The sequence below is a fragment of the Grampus griseus genome (genome assembly GCF_964374135.1).
Source record: "Grampus griseus genome assembly, chromosome: 2".
NCBI classification, from domain to species: domain Eukaryota; kingdom Metazoa; phylum Chordata; class Mammalia; order Artiodactyla; family Delphinidae; genus Grampus; species Grampus griseus.
In genome coordinates, this window is record NC_139018.1 from 96,157,625 (window position 1) to 96,174,249 (window position 16,625).

The following is a 16,625-nucleotide window of genomic DNA, read 5'->3' on the forward strand; positions in this document are numbered from 1 at the left end:
CCTGATTCCTCACTCTCAGAAACCATGTAAGATACGAAATATTCACTGTGTAAGTTGTTAAACCTGGGGGTAATCTGTTATGTAGCAGTTTAATAACTAATACATAAGATGTAAAAATAAACCATGTCAGCTATATAAAATGAATGAAAAAAGTATACTTCACAAAATACATAGTTTAAATTTGTTCTTTAAGGCATAAAAACTGCTAAACTCTTAAACTGAAAGAAGCCACAATGGCACTTCAACCACTTACGCCCTCCACTTGGAGAAAAAAAACCCCTAATTTAAAAATGGTTTCACTTACAAATAAGACCTTGAAATATACTCAGGAAGAAAATGTTTGCATAGTTTGTAAAATAGAGTTCATAATATTTCAGTTATTACTAATTTCAAATCTACCCAAATTAGTGAAGTTTTCAAGTACGCCAGAGAATTCTTACCGGGGTAACTCATGTCCTTTGGCGAACAGGCAGAGACATAACATTCGGAGAGGGTCTTTTGAAAAGGACGGCTCTTTCCCTTCAGCTTACAATCAGAAATGTGCCCACCATCACCTGACAGGTGTGACGTACCTGCGAGGAGCTCACGATCCTCCTCTTATCCTTGCACCAGTCCATGCACAGAACCTTGTTCCCGTGGCCTTTGAGGGTCCTTCTGGTCTTCATGACAAACTGCCCCAGGGCCTCCACGCGCTCGGCCACCTGGTGCACTGCAAGGACAAGACACACTCAATCCCGTGACCAAGGACCAGGTCTGAGCCACAAGTTGGCACAGGGAAGCCATCAGCGCTTCACTCTCCTGCGCTTTACCCTATTGCCCTCGCGATGCTGTCTCTTTCAAGCTCAGGAGAAGGCAGAGACATGCTGTCATTCTCTCTGTGTTTAAGACCCTACATTTATAACATATAATATCGTGCATCAACTATACTTCAATAAAAAATGACCCTGTTTTTCAAAGCACTTCCATATATGCACGTTGAGGGAATAAGGACAGGACTGCCTCATATCTGCAAAGCTCTACATAGAACTCTCCTACTGAAGGGCCACAGCTCTGCAAGGCGGGCAGGTAGGCAGTGGAGTGAGATCACTATTCCCTTTGAATGGGTGAAGAGACTGAGGCTTACAGAGGTTATCCGGCGGATACGAGTTCATACAACTGACCAGGAGCAAAGTGGGGGCTTCTGGTTCTTTTACCTACTACTTTCCAGTCACAGGGACAAGTGACTTTACAGAAACCGTCCTATCAGGTGCCAGGACGTGCACCATCTGCTCAACAGCAGGCCCTGTGTTTCCTCACTGGTCCCCCCCATGCCGGGCACGGGTCTGGGACATGGTAATTGCCCAATCCACGTGCTGCAGGAAAGAGCAAATTGACTGACCCTCCAAACAGTACACTGTGGATTTACTGAAAACTCACAGGGCGGGCAGAGATCAACGCAACATTCCACAAGTCTGAACACATGATCTGCAGAAGGTACATACCTCAGGAAGGCACTCCAAAAATCAATCTCTCAGGGGCTGGGAACATAGCCTCTTTCCTGAGGTCAAGGGAGAGCTTTTGGGGGGGCTTTTGGAGAGGCTGTCAGAGGGAGACAAGTTCACGCGAAGTAGCAGAAAGGGCCCCAGAAACCGTCCAGTCCATGCCGTCATTGTGGAGGTGAGGAAACTGAGGTGGGGGTCACGTGGCTTCTGTCCCCTTGTGCGGCGCCACTCCCTTTCAGGTTGGAGGCTGCGCCGGGCTCCTAACCCCAGCTCTGCTTCTCCTTCCTCTAAATCTCTCAGCTGGGCCTTTTTCTGGGCAGGTGGGGAGGAGGGAAGGGGGCATTCTAGGCCGGGGGACAGCCCCAGGAAAGGTGTGGTGTCTTGGCACAGACAGAACACCACGGGTAGAGAGAGGCAAGGCACCGGCTCTGGCCTTCCCAGGGAGCTGCTGGCGCTCGCTGGGGAAGTGCCCACCTCCCTCACTTGAAGCCTGGGCTGAGGGGCTGACTCTGTGCTTTAACCCTTGTGACAACAGTGCCCCTTCTCAGGAAATCCTTCCTTCCTTCTTCCCTCCCCTCTTCCCTTCCTTCTCTTTAAACACTTCAGTGTGTATTTCTTGAAAACAAGGAAACTATCAAAGTCAGAGAACTGACACTGAAACAATACGATGTCTAATCTATAGACCTTATTGAGATGCTCTCCTTTGTCCCAACAATATCTTTATAGCAAAAGAAAACCTAAGGTCACGTGTTGCAGTCACTGGTCGCTTTCCTTCCTGTCTAGTTATTTTGTTCCCCCACCTGCGCTTGTCTGATGCTTCCTCAAGATTAGCTTTGGGTAATGCACGTTTGGCAGGGACACCACAGACTAGCGCTGAGGTCCTGCCCTGAACACCTGTCCCATCAGGAGGCAGCCCGCTAGTCCCATCACCAGCAATGTTTACTCGGATCATTTGGTCAACGTGGCGTCTGCCAGGGTTCTCCACTGTACAGTTACCATTTTGCCTTTTGTCATGAAAAAGTACTTTGTGGGGATGTACTCTGAGAATATATAAACATCACAATACTCCTCAAACTTGAATACCCTACTTTTAACATCCATTCATGATTCTTGCCTGAACCAATTATTATGATGGTTGGTAAGTGGTGACTTCTAATGCCATCATTCCTTCTGCATTGTTTAGTTGACTTTCTAATATAAAGAGGAGTGTTCCTTCTTCCCCAATGTATTTATTTATTCGTTTACCTTAGTAGGGACTCATGGATTCTCATTTTATTCAAGAAGTTATAATCCTTTACTACTATTTCTTTTGATGCCCAACTCATCCCTGATTTGCTCAGTGCGAGCCCTATCAGGCAGGCTCCCGAGACCTTCCCACACGTCCCCATCATCCTCGGAGCACGTCTTCTTGCGGGCTCATGTTCCCTCCCTGCCCTAGCCCTGGAAGCAGACATTTATTTCTCCAAGAAGTCTTGGTTTCTTTTAGTTGCCCCATTTCTTTGTGATGAAATAAAAATGAGAGAACAGGTTAAAAGTCTCTGTGAAAACCCACGCTGTAAAAAGTACTTGCTAAACTTTATAAAGTGCTACACGAGTGTGCAATTATTATGCCATCGCTTCTGCAAAGACATCGCATTCTTTATTGCCACCAACGGCATGTTAGTCTTTTATGGAAACATTCTTTACAAAAACGTATTGAATGCAATGTAAAAACAGACTGAAGGTTTCTAATTTCTTATAGGCCTTTTACACAAGCCTATACCAGCTCAGAGCTGTCAGCATATTCTAGTTAGTATTTTACTTTGAAACTTCATACCAATATTAGTGCTGCTTCCCCCAGTTCAGCATTAGGACAATCATAGCCATTTAATGTCACTCTTACCAAAAAAAAAAAAAAAAAAGATGACTCACCAACCAAAACAGGGCCTCCCTGCAAAGCAAGAATTTGAACACATCCCAACTATTAATTATTTTTTCTCACTGCATTTTCTCTTCCCATATATAGATTCACTCCCAACCTACTCTATCCTGTTTCTATCTGCCAAATCTCACATCTGCTGAATTAAAGACTTTTTAAAAAACTTTAAACACCGGAAAGTAAAAACAAAAACCAAAAAACTGGGAACGAGTGGAACATGCTCTGTAACTCATTTGTGGGAGCTTGGTTCAGGACAGATGTGGCTTCTCTCCTTTGCCTTCTGATGAACCATGACTTCAGGATTTAACTTTTTCTTTTTTAAAGAAAGAAATGATGAACACGGCTAGCTGGTTTCTATAATAATAACTTACTAGAATAGAATGATAGCCTGTTAAGAAATTCCACTAGAAGGTAAGTGGCAGGAGGATGGAGTGCTGTCTTGTTGGATCTCCTTGGAGCATTCACTGCAACAGAGCGGTCAGGAGCCCGGGCTCCGGGTCACAGTCCTGCGCAGTCGCACACCAGCTGTGCAACCGTGAGCCTCTGCTCACCTTCCTGCCCCCTCGCTTCCCTCATGGGGTTGTTGGGACAACTATCCCAGCCTGGCACAAAGGGAGCACTCAATGAATGTTAGCTATTACTCTCCAGCTTGGCACACAGTGGGTACCCAGTAAATATTTATTGAAAGGATAAAGGGAATGCTCAGTGATTACTAAATTTCAGTCAACTGCAGCAATCCTAGGCAGCAGGTTTTGGTGGGCTAACCTAACTTTTCAGCCCCTTTCCCTTCTTTTTCTGTACCTCTCTCTACCCCTAACCCATCATCTCTGCTTCAGCTGCCAACCAACTCCTAAATTTATCAGCGCAAACTTGCTAGTACTGGCAGTGGGAGCCTCACTCGTTTCCTGATCCAAGGAGTCCGAATCCATGGGATGGAGCCAGGATGCTGCATTTCCACATACTCCCCAGGTGAGTTATACCCACTAAAGGTGGAGGTGGGGCAGCTCTGAGAAGGTTCAGAAAGGCAGCTTCTTGGATGGGAGGGTGGGGCGGAGAAATGGGGCAGATAAGGGGAGGATTCCAGAGTCTGTGGTTGAGAACACAATGATGCCTCAAACCCCAACGGACAATTCAGAAAGGAGCTGGTTGGGGAGAAAGCCATAATTCAAAAAGATACGTGCACCCAGCACCCATACGTGCACTGCAGCACTATTTACAATAGCCAAGACATGGAAACAACCTAAATGTCCACTGACAGAGGAATGGATAAAGATGTGGTACATATATACAATAGAATACTACTCAGCCATAAAAAAGAATGAAATAATGCCATTTGCAGCAACATGGATGGACCTAGAGATTATCATACTAAGTGCAGTAAGTCAGAAAAAGGCAAATATCATATGCTATCACTCATATGTGGAGGCTAATTTTTAAAAATGATACAAACGAACCTATTTACAAAACAGAAACAGACTTACAGGTATTGAAAACAAACTTATGGTTACCAAAGGGGAAACGTGGTGGGGAGGGATAAATCAGGAGCTTGGGATAACATACACACACTACTATATATAAGACAGATAACCAACAAGGACCTACTGTATAGCACAGGGAACTCTACTCAACATTCTGTGATAACCTATATGAGAAAAGAATCTGAAAAAGAATGAATATATGTATATGTATAACTGAATCATTTTGCTGTACACCTGAAACTAACACAACACTGTACATCAACTATACTCCAATAAAATTTAAAAAAGAAGAAATAAAGGAGCTGGTTGGGAATTAAGATGGTAAGCGCTCTTTCTTATGAATGATGTGCAGGTAGGGTAGTTGCTGGAAACTGAAAGCCATGGCTGGAACTCAAGAAGAGGGATAGAGCTGGAAGTATAGGCTAGTAACTGTCTACTGCTTGAATGATGTTTCCCTCCTATGCGCCAAATGCTTGGGTACAGAAAAGAAGAAGACAGTTCCTGCTCTTACTGGGCTCGCAGTCTGCAAGGCATGGACAGGCCAGCACACAGGTAACCACTGCAGTGTAGTGAGAAGGTAGCTAACAGAGGTGTTGGGGAGCCGAGGGCAACATGGCTGACTACGCTGCAGGTGCAGCCATTGGAGGAGACGTCACAGGAACCTGGTTTTGAAGGATGCATAGGAGTTGGGGTAGGGAAGGGGGAGGCAGGAAATTAGTTTCTTACCATTTACTTTTGTTCGTTATTCAGTAAAATGGAAGACATGACCTAATCCATGGGGTGTGCTGTGGTTTAATAGGGAAAGCAAATTAAAGTGCTTAACGATATTTGGCTGGCCAGGAATCAAAAATGTACAGGTGGGGACTAGGGCTCTGAGGACCAAAACACTGGAAACAACATGACCTGGAGGAAAGAGAGCTTCTGAAATGGAAGGGCCATGAAATGTCAAACGTAATTACCTGTCATTTTTAATGACGGCAGAACATTCCACTTATGAATATACCATTAACTAAAAATCCCCAACCAGTGGACACTTACTTTGCTCCAGGGCCACTGTGATACCCTTGCATTGCATCACCTCCTTAGATAAATTCCAATTTGTGGCATTGCTGAGTTAAACAGAAAGCACATTTTTGAAGGCTTTCAATGCCCATTGCCATTATCCATCATTTACTGTGTGTCTCCCGCGTGACAGGTGCTGGGCTGAGAGTTTTACACGTGGTCTGAGGTCACAGGCTTTATCTCCATTTCTACCAAAAAGAAAACAGGCTCAGGGAGGCTAAGGACCTTATGCACACACAGACTTGGGCCTCTAAGGACAGATAAACACCTCCCATCGTGGGGTAAACTCTGGGCAGGTGGCTGTGATTCTTTAGAAAATCAAGGACTAGGTGAGGCAGTGACAAAGGCTTCCTGGTCCAGAAGACACCCCAACCTTGGATCCCTCCCACTTCCTGATGTAGCCAGAGCAATGGGTCATTTAGACCAAGAGTCAAGAAACCCGCCCTCACCTGGCTCAGCCACCACCTGGCAGGGAGAGGGGTGCCAAGTCAGAGCCAAAAGAAACCTTAGCAACTCGACAAGCAGTGCCCAGCATCACTCCCAGGCACCCTGTGCGGGGTGTCCTGTGTGCAGGGCTGAACCCTCCCTGCCCGGGGCCTGGGGTCAGGCAGTCATGTGGAGCAGTTGTTTTCAAACTTCTATTTGAGTTGCACAAGGCTCCCTCCCCCTGCCTGCTTCCACTTTCTCTCATAGATAAAATCTTACTAGAAGCCCAATCTAGAAACGAGACAGAGCAAAGCCAGGCTGGTGAACAGTCGAGCGAGCTGCTGGGTTCAGAGGCGCTTCTGCTCTGCACACCTCGAGCCCAGGGGCTCCCAAGGTCCAAACAGCAAGCGTGCAGGCCGACGTAGGGCGCCAGCCCTGTCACTCCTCAGAAAGGAAAATGAGGCCTGAGAGGAGGGCACACTTATAAATTAGAGGTAAACAAATGTGTCCTCTGAGCCTGTACCCTCCTCTGTAAAACGAGGGTGTGAAGAGTTTATCTATGGGGCCTTGGAAATGACCTGTAATACTGGCTTCAGACAAAGATGAACTTTTCATCAAGATGTGGCTTCCCAGGGTATATGCCCAGTAGTGGGATTGCTGGGTCATATGGTAGTTCTATTTGTACTTTTTTAAGGAACCTCCATACTGTTCTCCACAGTGGCTGTATCAATTTACATTCTCACCAACAGTGCAAGAGGGTTCCCTTTTCTCCACACCCTCTCCAGCATTTATTGTTTCTAGATTTTTTGATGATGGCCATTCTGACCGGTGTGAGATGATATCTCATTGTAGTTTTGATTTGCATTTCTCTAATGATGGGTGATGTTGAGCATTCTTTCATGTGTTTGTTGGCAATCTGTATATCTTCTTTGGAGAAATGTCTGTTTAGGTCTTCTGCCCATTTTTGGATTGGGTTGTTTGTTTTTTTGTTATTAAGCTGCATGAGCTGCTTGTAAATTTTGGAGATGAGTGGATAAAGAAGATGTGGCACATATATACAATAGAGTATTATTCAGCCATTAAAAGAAACCAAATTGAGTTATTTGTAGTGAGGTGGATGGACCTAGAGTCTGTTATACAGAGTGAAGTAAGTCAGAAAGAGAAAGACAAATACCATATGCTAACACATATATATGGAATCTAAGAAAAAAAAATGTCATGAAGAACCTAGGGGTAAGACAGGAATAAAGACACAGACCTAGTAGAGAATGGACTTGAGGATATGGGGAGGGGGAAGGGTAAGCTGCGACAAAGTGAGAGAGTGGCATGGACATATAAACACTACCAAACGTAAAATAGATAGCTAGTGGGAAGCAGCTGCATAGCACAGGGAGATCAGCTAGGTGCTTTGTGACCACCTACAGGGGTGGGATAGGGAGGGTGGGAGGGAGGGAGACGCAAGAGGGAAGAGATATGGGAACATATGTATATGTATAACTGATTCACTTTGTTATAAAGCAGAAACTAACACACCATTGTAAAGCAATTATACTCCAATAAAGATCTAAATAAAAAAAAAAGAAAAAGAAAAAGATGTGGCTTCCTCTCAACTTTCAGGGAATAGTTTTGCTATTTATTTTATAATCAGTGCACACAGGAACCTAAAGTAAAATGTAGAACGTGGAGGTCAATACACAAGAACTCAAGCCATGTAACTTCATAAAGTGCAATTATGCAACAGCGTCATTCCTGTTGTTCCATGAGGCTGTGAAAAAATAACCCCAGCATGAACACGCTCTAAAATTTCCCTTAAAATGAACACTGTGAAATTGATTGTAAATACAGAACACAAGTTCAAAGACATATGAGAGGTCTTAAATACGAAAACAGAACTATTTTAAAAATGATCTTGGGGGCTTGCCTGGTGGCGCAGTGGTTGGGAATCTGCCTGCCAATGCAGGGGACACGGGTTCGATCCCTGGTCTGGGAAGATCCCACATGCTGCGGAGCAACTAGGCCCGTGAGCCGCAACTACTGATCCTGCGCGTCTGGAGCCTGTGCTCCGCAACAAGAGTGGCCGCGATAGTGAGAGGCCTGCGCACCGCGATGAAGAGTGGCCCCCACTTGCCGCAACTGGAGAAAGCCCTCACACAGAAGCGAAGACCCAACACAGCCAAAAATAAATAAATATTAAAAAAAATGATCTTGAATAACTTACTAAATTTTGCACCAACATACAGTCTTGTGATGGCCACAATTTGGTAGAAGATCAAAGGAATCAAGGAAGAAAACTTATCCAAAGCTAATTTTTGAAAACTCATTCTGTCTGATTCTACCCCAAGGTAGAATGGGGTGGGATGTATACAAAACCCTCACACACCTGGATGGAAGGAAAATATTTATAAGCACATTACCTCACTTGTGTTAGAGATTTTTTTTAACATCTTTATTAGAGTATAATTGCTTTATAATGGTGTGTTACTTTCTGCTTTATAACAAAGTGAATCAGTTATACATATACATATGTTCCCATATCTCTTCCCTCTTGTGTCTCCCTCCCTCCCACCTTCCCTATCCCACCCCTCTAGGTGGTCACAAAGCACCGAGCTGATCTCCCTGTGCTATGCGGCTGCTTCCCACTAGCTATCTATTTTACGTTTGGTAGTGTTTATATGTCCATGCCACTCTCTTGCTTTGTCGCAGCTCACCCTTCCCCCTCCCCATATCCTCAAGTCCATTCTCTAGTAGGTCTGCATCTTTATTCCCATCTTCCCCTAGGCTCTTCATGACCACTTTTTTTTTTTTTTAGATTCCATATATATGTGTTAGCATACGGTATTTGTTTTTCTCTATCTGACTTATTTCACTCTGTCAGAGATTTTTGAATTGCCCCAAAACCATAAATTAGCCACAGACAAAAAAGCCTGAATTCCTGAATTAAAAGTTGGAAGGGTTAAGTTATGGTATAGCCTTTATGATGGAATACTATATGGTTCCAAATCATAATTTTTAAATACTGACATTAAAAAGAACTGTAAAATGGCATGAGGAGCTATTCAATCCATTGGGTTAAATTAAAACTAGACTCATACAAAAAAAAAAACTAAACTCAAACTATACCTACTACAATCCCAAGTATGCTTATAAATACATACACAGACATGAAAACGTAAGCTATAAAGTCCCAAGTAAGCTTATAAACACACACACAAACATGAAAACATCAAAATATTAAAAGTGGCTACCTCTGGGTGGTGGGGTTATGGATGACTTGTTCTCCTGTATTTCTGAATCTGCTACAGTAGCGTTAGCGTATTATGACAGTTTTCTAGCAAGAGGAAGGGGCGGGGAAGTGAAAGGCAAGTTTGCTTTCTGCTCCTTCTGACACCACAGGCCACACATGGAAGAGCAGCCGGAAGCAGATTACTCTGCTGGGAAACTCACTTTTATAAGCCTCAGTACACGCAGCATATTTCCTTAGAACGTGGAAAAAGTGGATCAACATATTTGCTTCAGACTAATCCAGAAATACGGTTTTCCTAAATTTCTCCTTACACTGTAAAGTCAGAATAGTCCAAGGCTCTAGCCACAAGTTCACAAAGTTACACTTAGAACACAAAGAAAAGGGAATAGTATCAGATGATAAATCCTATGGTTTCCCATATTTCGTCTGATTTTTAACCTAAAGACATTACACAAATCTTTTTTGAGCTGCTCTGCTCCTAGGTAATAACAGAATCTTCCCCAAAGGAGCTGGGAACCGGAATGAAGTCATCCCCAAACAGGCCCACAAGGCTGCCACATATGTTGGCCAAAATGAACACGGCCTCCCTCCTGCTGTCTGCTTTCAGTCTGTCTTCCAGATCATTTGTCCCTTTAATTTCAAGTTGAGGACTCTAAAACTGAACTCTCTCCTTTTCTCTGGATCTTGACTCCCATTTCAGTATTCATTTTTTATTATAAAAGCAATAAATGCACACATGTGTATAAAGTAAAACGTACCTCTACATCCCCCCACTCCCCTCTCTAGAGATAACAAGCTTCCTGTGTCTCCTGCCACAAATTTAATGCATATACAAGCAGCTCTTGTTTAAGCTAATGAGACTATATCATACACACTGTTGGGCACTTTTTTTTTCTTACTCAATACTGACACCTCTTAACACACACGCACACAGATTTAGTTTTTCGTTTCTGTTTTTTTTCCATTTTAATGTGACTCTCAGCCTTCTGAGAGACCGTCTAGCATGGTGAGAAGGAGAGCTGTACTCCCCATTTGCCCTTAGAGTAGCTGCATAACCTCTGGGAAATCCCTTAACCCTTCCCTGGATCTCTGCTGCTACTTCAGCCCCAAGGAAAGGGGAGAGGGTTGTTGGGAGGGGAAGAAAACTTCTTGTGCCCGAAAACTGAGGCTGAAGCAGGTGACCCCTCTAGTTTCAAGAGCTGTGTGATAGGCCCCCCCAAAGATGTCCACATCCTAATTCTCAGAACCTGTGAATATGTTACCTTATGTGACAAAAGGTGCTTTGAAGATGTGATGAAGTTAGGGATCTAGAGATGGGAAGAGTATTCTGAATTATACAGGTGGGCCCAATGTAAGTAATTACAAGGGTCCTTATAAGAGGGAGGCAGGGGGATCAAAGTCAAAGAAAGAGATGTGATGACAGAAACGAGGTTGGAGTGGGGTGGGGTCACAAGCCAAGGCATGCAGGCAACCTCTAGAAGCTGGGAACAGCAAGGAATGGACTCTCCCACAAAGCCTCAGAAGGAATGCAACCCTTCCGACCCATTTTAGATCTCTCATCTCCAGAACTGAAAGAGAATAAATTTATGTTGTTTTAAGACACTATGTTTATGGAGATTTGTACAAGAGCGATAGGAAACTAACACAAGCTGTCACCTCACGGTTCTAAAATGCCTGAGAATCCAACAAGCGAGCACCTATCCATGGGAGAAGGTAAGCAGAAGGCGATGACGGAAAACATATGGAGAGAAGCAGGAAATGCTGGAGGAATGAGGGGAAAGGCAGGGCAGGGGCCCGAGGTCTGGGGCTGTGGAGTTTGATGTAGGCTGGCTTCCCCTTAGGCCACCCATAAAGGCCATTTCCTGTAGTTAAAGTTGGCCCAGGGTCTGACTTGGGAATGAGGGTCCAACAAAATGGATGCTGGTTTGAGGGTCAAAGGGATGGGAGCTGAAGAACTGAGAGTCTGAAGTTCAGTTAAGGTCTCTTTCCTCCAAGTTTATGCTCTGTAGTTTTGTTGTGTTGAGTTTTTTACAGCAAGAATTTGGGCAAGTCAGAGCTAACAGAAGGCTGAACAACTGTCCTGATTTGCCCAGGACTGAAGGCTTCCCAGTATGCAAGGCTTTCCATTTTAAAACCAAGAGTCCCAGGTGCACCAGGATGACTTGGTCACCTTGGCTACGGCCTAAAGACCTTTCCCCGACCAGGGTAGGGGCTACAGGGCAACCTATGATTTAACATAACCAAAATGCAAAAACGCGCATGCTCAGGAAGAGGCTGAGAGACTGGAAGAGAGAAGACCCCAGGGATCATGGAGATCTCTGTGGGAGAGACTGCGGTCACAAGAGGAGAAGCAGTGCTGCGTGCTTACAAGACCCCGGGGGGCTGTGACGGAGTGACTCTCCTGTTCACCCTTGTGGATCCTGAAGACACCAGGGATAGGACAGGGCTTAGGGTCAAAAGGAAGGCTTGACCCATGTGCCATAGTCCTCAAAAATGGAGGGAGCCTGGCTGGGGGGTCAGGAGACAGCAGCAGGGAGAGGGAGATCAGTTGAATGCTTGGAGCCTCAAAGGAACAAGGGCTTTACATGAGAGTGGAAGAGAAGTGGTCCGGAAGATACAGAGGAAATAAAGGGGACCCTGACCACATGGCTTCTGGTCTTTTCTACTCAAAAATTCTAACATACGAGGGTGGGGATAAATCCTTCCACTGTGGGTCCAAAATTTGGCCCTGACCTCTGACAGCACTGCATTCTCTGCAGGACAGAGGTTCCCTGTTGAAAAGCTGCATCTTGACCATCGCTCTGCCTTAGGCAATTTACCAGATTCACAGACAAGCCTGAAAAATATCCCAGTGGGCAGCCTTTACTCTCCACAGCGTTTCTGGAGAGTGCCCTCTGCACTGAGCACTAAGACGTTTGGCAAAAAAGCTGAAGTGAGGATGGGCTGGAGCTCTGATTGGCTGGGCTGGAATCCTGGGTCCACTACTTACTAGCTGGGATCTTTCGGCAAGTCCTTTCACCTCTCTGTGCCTCAGTTTCCTCGTCTGTAAAATGGAGAAACCAGACGACCTACCTCCGAGGCACTAACACCATGCTTGCAGCATCGTCACTATCATCTGCAGAGTGTAGGAATTTGCAAAGGGAAATGGGGCAGACCCATTATCCATTCCCTACTTCTCTGATAACAGAACCCAACTTTGTTTGGGGATGGCAGCGTACTCAGCTCACTTCTCCCTTTCTCAGCCTCCCTTGCTGTAGCCATGTGACCTAGTTCTGGCCAATGAAGTGCAAACAGAAATCTGTTGGAGAGAAAGGAGGTTTCTGAAAAAACTTTTGCCTTCCTGAAAAGAAGGAGAAACAGAAGCTGGTGCCCACATTCCCCCTTCTTCCTGCCCTGGATACGGAGGTGATGCTGGGCGCTGTGGCAGTTATAATCATGGGGCAAATGCCAGTGCTCTGAGGTAGTGGAGACAAAAGAAGCATGGGTTCCTGAGAGCACACCGGGCAGCTGAACCAAAGCTGACAATCGCCTACCCTTGTCCTTGTTAAGAAAAGTAACTCCCAATTTGCTTAATTACTTTATTTGGGGTTTATAGCTAATTGTAGCTGAATACATTTCTAAATGATATAGGGGCTTAGCCTGCCTCCTACAAAAGCACAGCACATTTGAAATTCAGGTCACCTGCTTCTATCAAGTGTTTTTTTTTTTTTTTTCCAAAGAAAGGAATCAGGTGCTAAAGGACCTAGCATAAACCCCGTCTTTCTTTTCCAAAGTGAATGTAGAGGGGTGGTGCCGAAAGAGCAGGATCACAATGTATAGGTGTGCCTGAGAACACCACGCATGAGGAGGCCCTGTTCAGCAAAGGGGAGCTGCCACCCTCAGGGCTGAAAAGGAAGCAGATGAAGCCACTTCCCCAAGCCTGGCCTGAGCCCAAGCACTACTGAGCACAAAGCATCCCACAGAGTAAGGGGAAGCTGATCCCACTAAGAGTCATGTAACCTGGCTATTTAACTGTTCCCTCACAAAAGTCACAGACCGGTTCTGAATTATGGTCGTGGTCAATAATGTAAGTTTATTTAAGATTGCTACTGCTGTTTTATGCTAACCACACCTCATCCATCCAAAAGCTTCTTAAACAGCCTTAAAGGAACTAAATGTTTGGATTTGGTAAGCTCCTCTGCTTCCCTTCCCCCATCTGGCTCTCCACTCTCGGACTGGAAAAGTGAGCTTTTATATCAGAGTCTGGGTCCTTGCAAAAGCAAAACTGAGAAAAGACAACAGTGATGGAGAAAGTAAAACGCTTACCAAAAAACCCTGGAGTTTACCCTAGGCCGCGTCCACAAGAGCTCGCTGCGCTTGCCCTTGCTGACAACCAACCCCCGCCCCGCCCACCCCGCTCCGCTGGGGAAGGGCAAGAATGAGCTCAGCTTGCGTCTCCCAGGCAGGCAGGTGATGACCGTAACTGGTCCCACGATCCAACGTCAGGAGGACGGCGGGCTGGCTTCCACTAGCCGGCAGGGGCTCTGCGAGGTGCCGGGAGCCCGCGAGCGTCCGTCTCGGGTCCCCCACCCGCGCGTCCGGGGGCTCGGGCCGCTACCCGCGTCTCATTTGGCGCCCGGGCACCGGGGCCCTCATCCAGGGCGATGGCGCGGGCCTGGCTCCGGGCCCGGGCCGCCCCCCTCCATCCTCTCCCCCTATCCCCCCCGGGAGCCGGAGCCGGTCTCCTTTCCCCGGCCCGCCTCCCGGCGCGCAGACCCCGGCCCCGCCCCGGCCCGCACTCACGCTCCACGTCGTGCAGCTTGGCCCGCTCCTCCTCCAGTTTGCCCTTGAGGCTCTCGGCCTCGCTCTTGAGCGACGCCAGCGTCTCGTTCTCGTGCAGCCCGTCTGTTGCCATCTTCGAGCGGGGACGCGGCGGGAGGGAAGCGGGGATGCGAGTCAGCGGGCGGCGGAGGCCGGGCCGGCGAGCTTGCGCCGAGCCGCCACCGGCGCAGCTCCAGCCGTCTCCCCAAGCGCGCCCCGCCCCTCGGCGCTGACGCCGGCTGCTGAGAGCCGGGCGGCTGCGGCCGATCCCCTCCCCCCTTCCCCGGACGTGTCCGCGGGCGCAGAGCCCTTGCGCAGTGCCCTAGGCGAGGCCCGAGTTAGCGCTGCAGCGCACAGCACCCGGGGACGCAGGGAGTGTCGTGCCCATTTTGCGGGTGGGAAAACCGAGGTTAGGAGGAGATACGTAACTTGCTGAAGGACGCGCACTTAGTGAGGGCCAAGCTGGGATTCCAACCCAGGACTGCCCGGCTCCTGGGAGCTTGGGGAAGTCCCAGTGACACAGCCCTTGCAACACCCCTTTCCCCCAGTCCCTCGCACACATCTCCCGTCCTTGGTCGCTTCTGCCTGCCGAGAGAGGAGAGGTTAAGGGGGCCTGGCTCGCGCCACTGGTACCCGGTCTGACCCCGGTAGCTCTGATGCTCCCCCTACAACGAAATGAAAACTCTCCTCGTTTATTGACTTAAATATACAAAGCTAGTTCTGGCTTCTGAGAAGCTGTGGGGTCTTTGCCCGTTCTTGGTTTTGCCTTTCTTTTATTCACTCGGGAGTTGAGTCCCTGGCAGCAGAAGGAAGTGGTGGTGGGGCCAGGGACACACAGGGACCCAGACTCGGGGCTTCTGAGCCCCTGCCCAGTGATCTCAGACATATCACTTCTGAGGCAGCTTCCTCCACCTTAAAATGAAGGGTTGCTATAGTTCCCTCAAGGAAGCAAATTAGTGACTTTGTGGCAGACTCAAGCACCCGTTCTTTCCAGTCTCTTTTCATGCCAGGCACGGTTCCAAGTGCTTTACATTAATAACTCACCACAGTCACCCTGAATGGGTACTATTGTCACCTCCATCTTACAAATGAGGAAACTGAGGCACAGAAAGGTTAAATGATTTGCTTAGTTCACACTCCCAGAAAGTGTCAGAAACACCTTCCTCATAGGATCCTCATCAGGAGTGACTACGCAGAGCATTCAGAGTGAAGCGTGGCATACAGTCTGTGCTGGTTGTTATCATTAAGGCTGCCTGGTACACTCGAGCAATTCACAGGAAGTAATTTAAATGAGACACTGGATCATGGGGGACACTCCTCCCAAGGGTCATCTCAGAAGACCTGGGAAGAGCAGCATCCTCTCATCACCTCCTCAGGCTGGCACCTCTTTGCCCACCGTGGGATGTGTGTGTCTGCCTCAGGGGCTGCCTGTTTGTGAAGACCTGGGGTGAGTGGAGCTTCATACTGGTGTGTGCCCTCCTCTGAAGGCTCTTTGTGTAAAATAACCCCCAAACAGCCTCCAATCTGGAAACTTTACCATCTAGACATGAGGCCATGTAACTTTTCAATGGCTGGCAAAGTTTGCAAAGTGCCTTCCTGTGGTTTGCTGTTCACTGCTTTTTGTAAGTGAGGAAGCTGGGGGTCACAAAAGTTGAGATCTGCTACGTTTCAGCAGTGGTGGAGTTACAGGGTTGCCCCTATCCATGAAAAGTGTCCACAGGGGTCTGTGTCTACACAATCCCAAACACCTGGATTAAAAAGTTAGCTGTCAGTCATTTAGATGTCTGCACAGTCAAAATAATCTGTCTGAATATTTGGGAACCCCAGGTGCTTGTGGTGGAGAGAGTTGGCGACAATCCTCTGAGAATATCTCCAGGCGGGGTTCTGACCTGGGAAGAATCTGTGATGCTATAGAGGACCTGACATCTGGGATTCTGGGCTCCTTCTGTCCACAGAGGAAGTTGTTTCAAAAGGAGAAGAGCTGGATTAATAAATAGCACTGCTCCAGGATGGTAGGGCCATCAAAAAGCAGGTTTATTTTAAGAATTGAATGTGCTCAGTTTGCAGATCCAAGTTTAGAACACAATGTGCTGCAGGTAGAAGCCCATCACACTGAGCCTGAACCCCGTGACATCAGGATTACTATGCTGTACCAAAGCTTGTGTGCCACCTGAGGCTGCTTACTTGCAATTTGCTTTATAGGAATAATTTTTTAA

General features: G+C 46.9%; 1 protein-coding gene across 1 annotated transcript in view; it reads right to left on the reverse strand.

Annotated features, from left to right (window-relative positions):
* Positions 1 to 14,595, reverse strand: part of GNB5 (G protein subunit beta 5) — a 42,396-nt gene extending 27,801 nt beyond the window's left edge. Inside the window, exons 1-2 of the mRNA XM_082649106.1 lie at positions 14,392 to 14,595; positions 573 to 709 (exon numbers count right to left, since the gene is read on the reverse strand). Of these exons, the coding sequence (XP_082505232.1) occupies positions 573 to 709; positions 14,392 to 14,503 (249 nt within the window). The 5' untranslated portion in view covers positions 14,504 to 14,595. The remainder of the gene's footprint in view (positions 1 to 572; positions 710 to 14,391) is intronic.
* Positions 14,596 to 16,625: the final 2,030 nt, after the last annotated feature.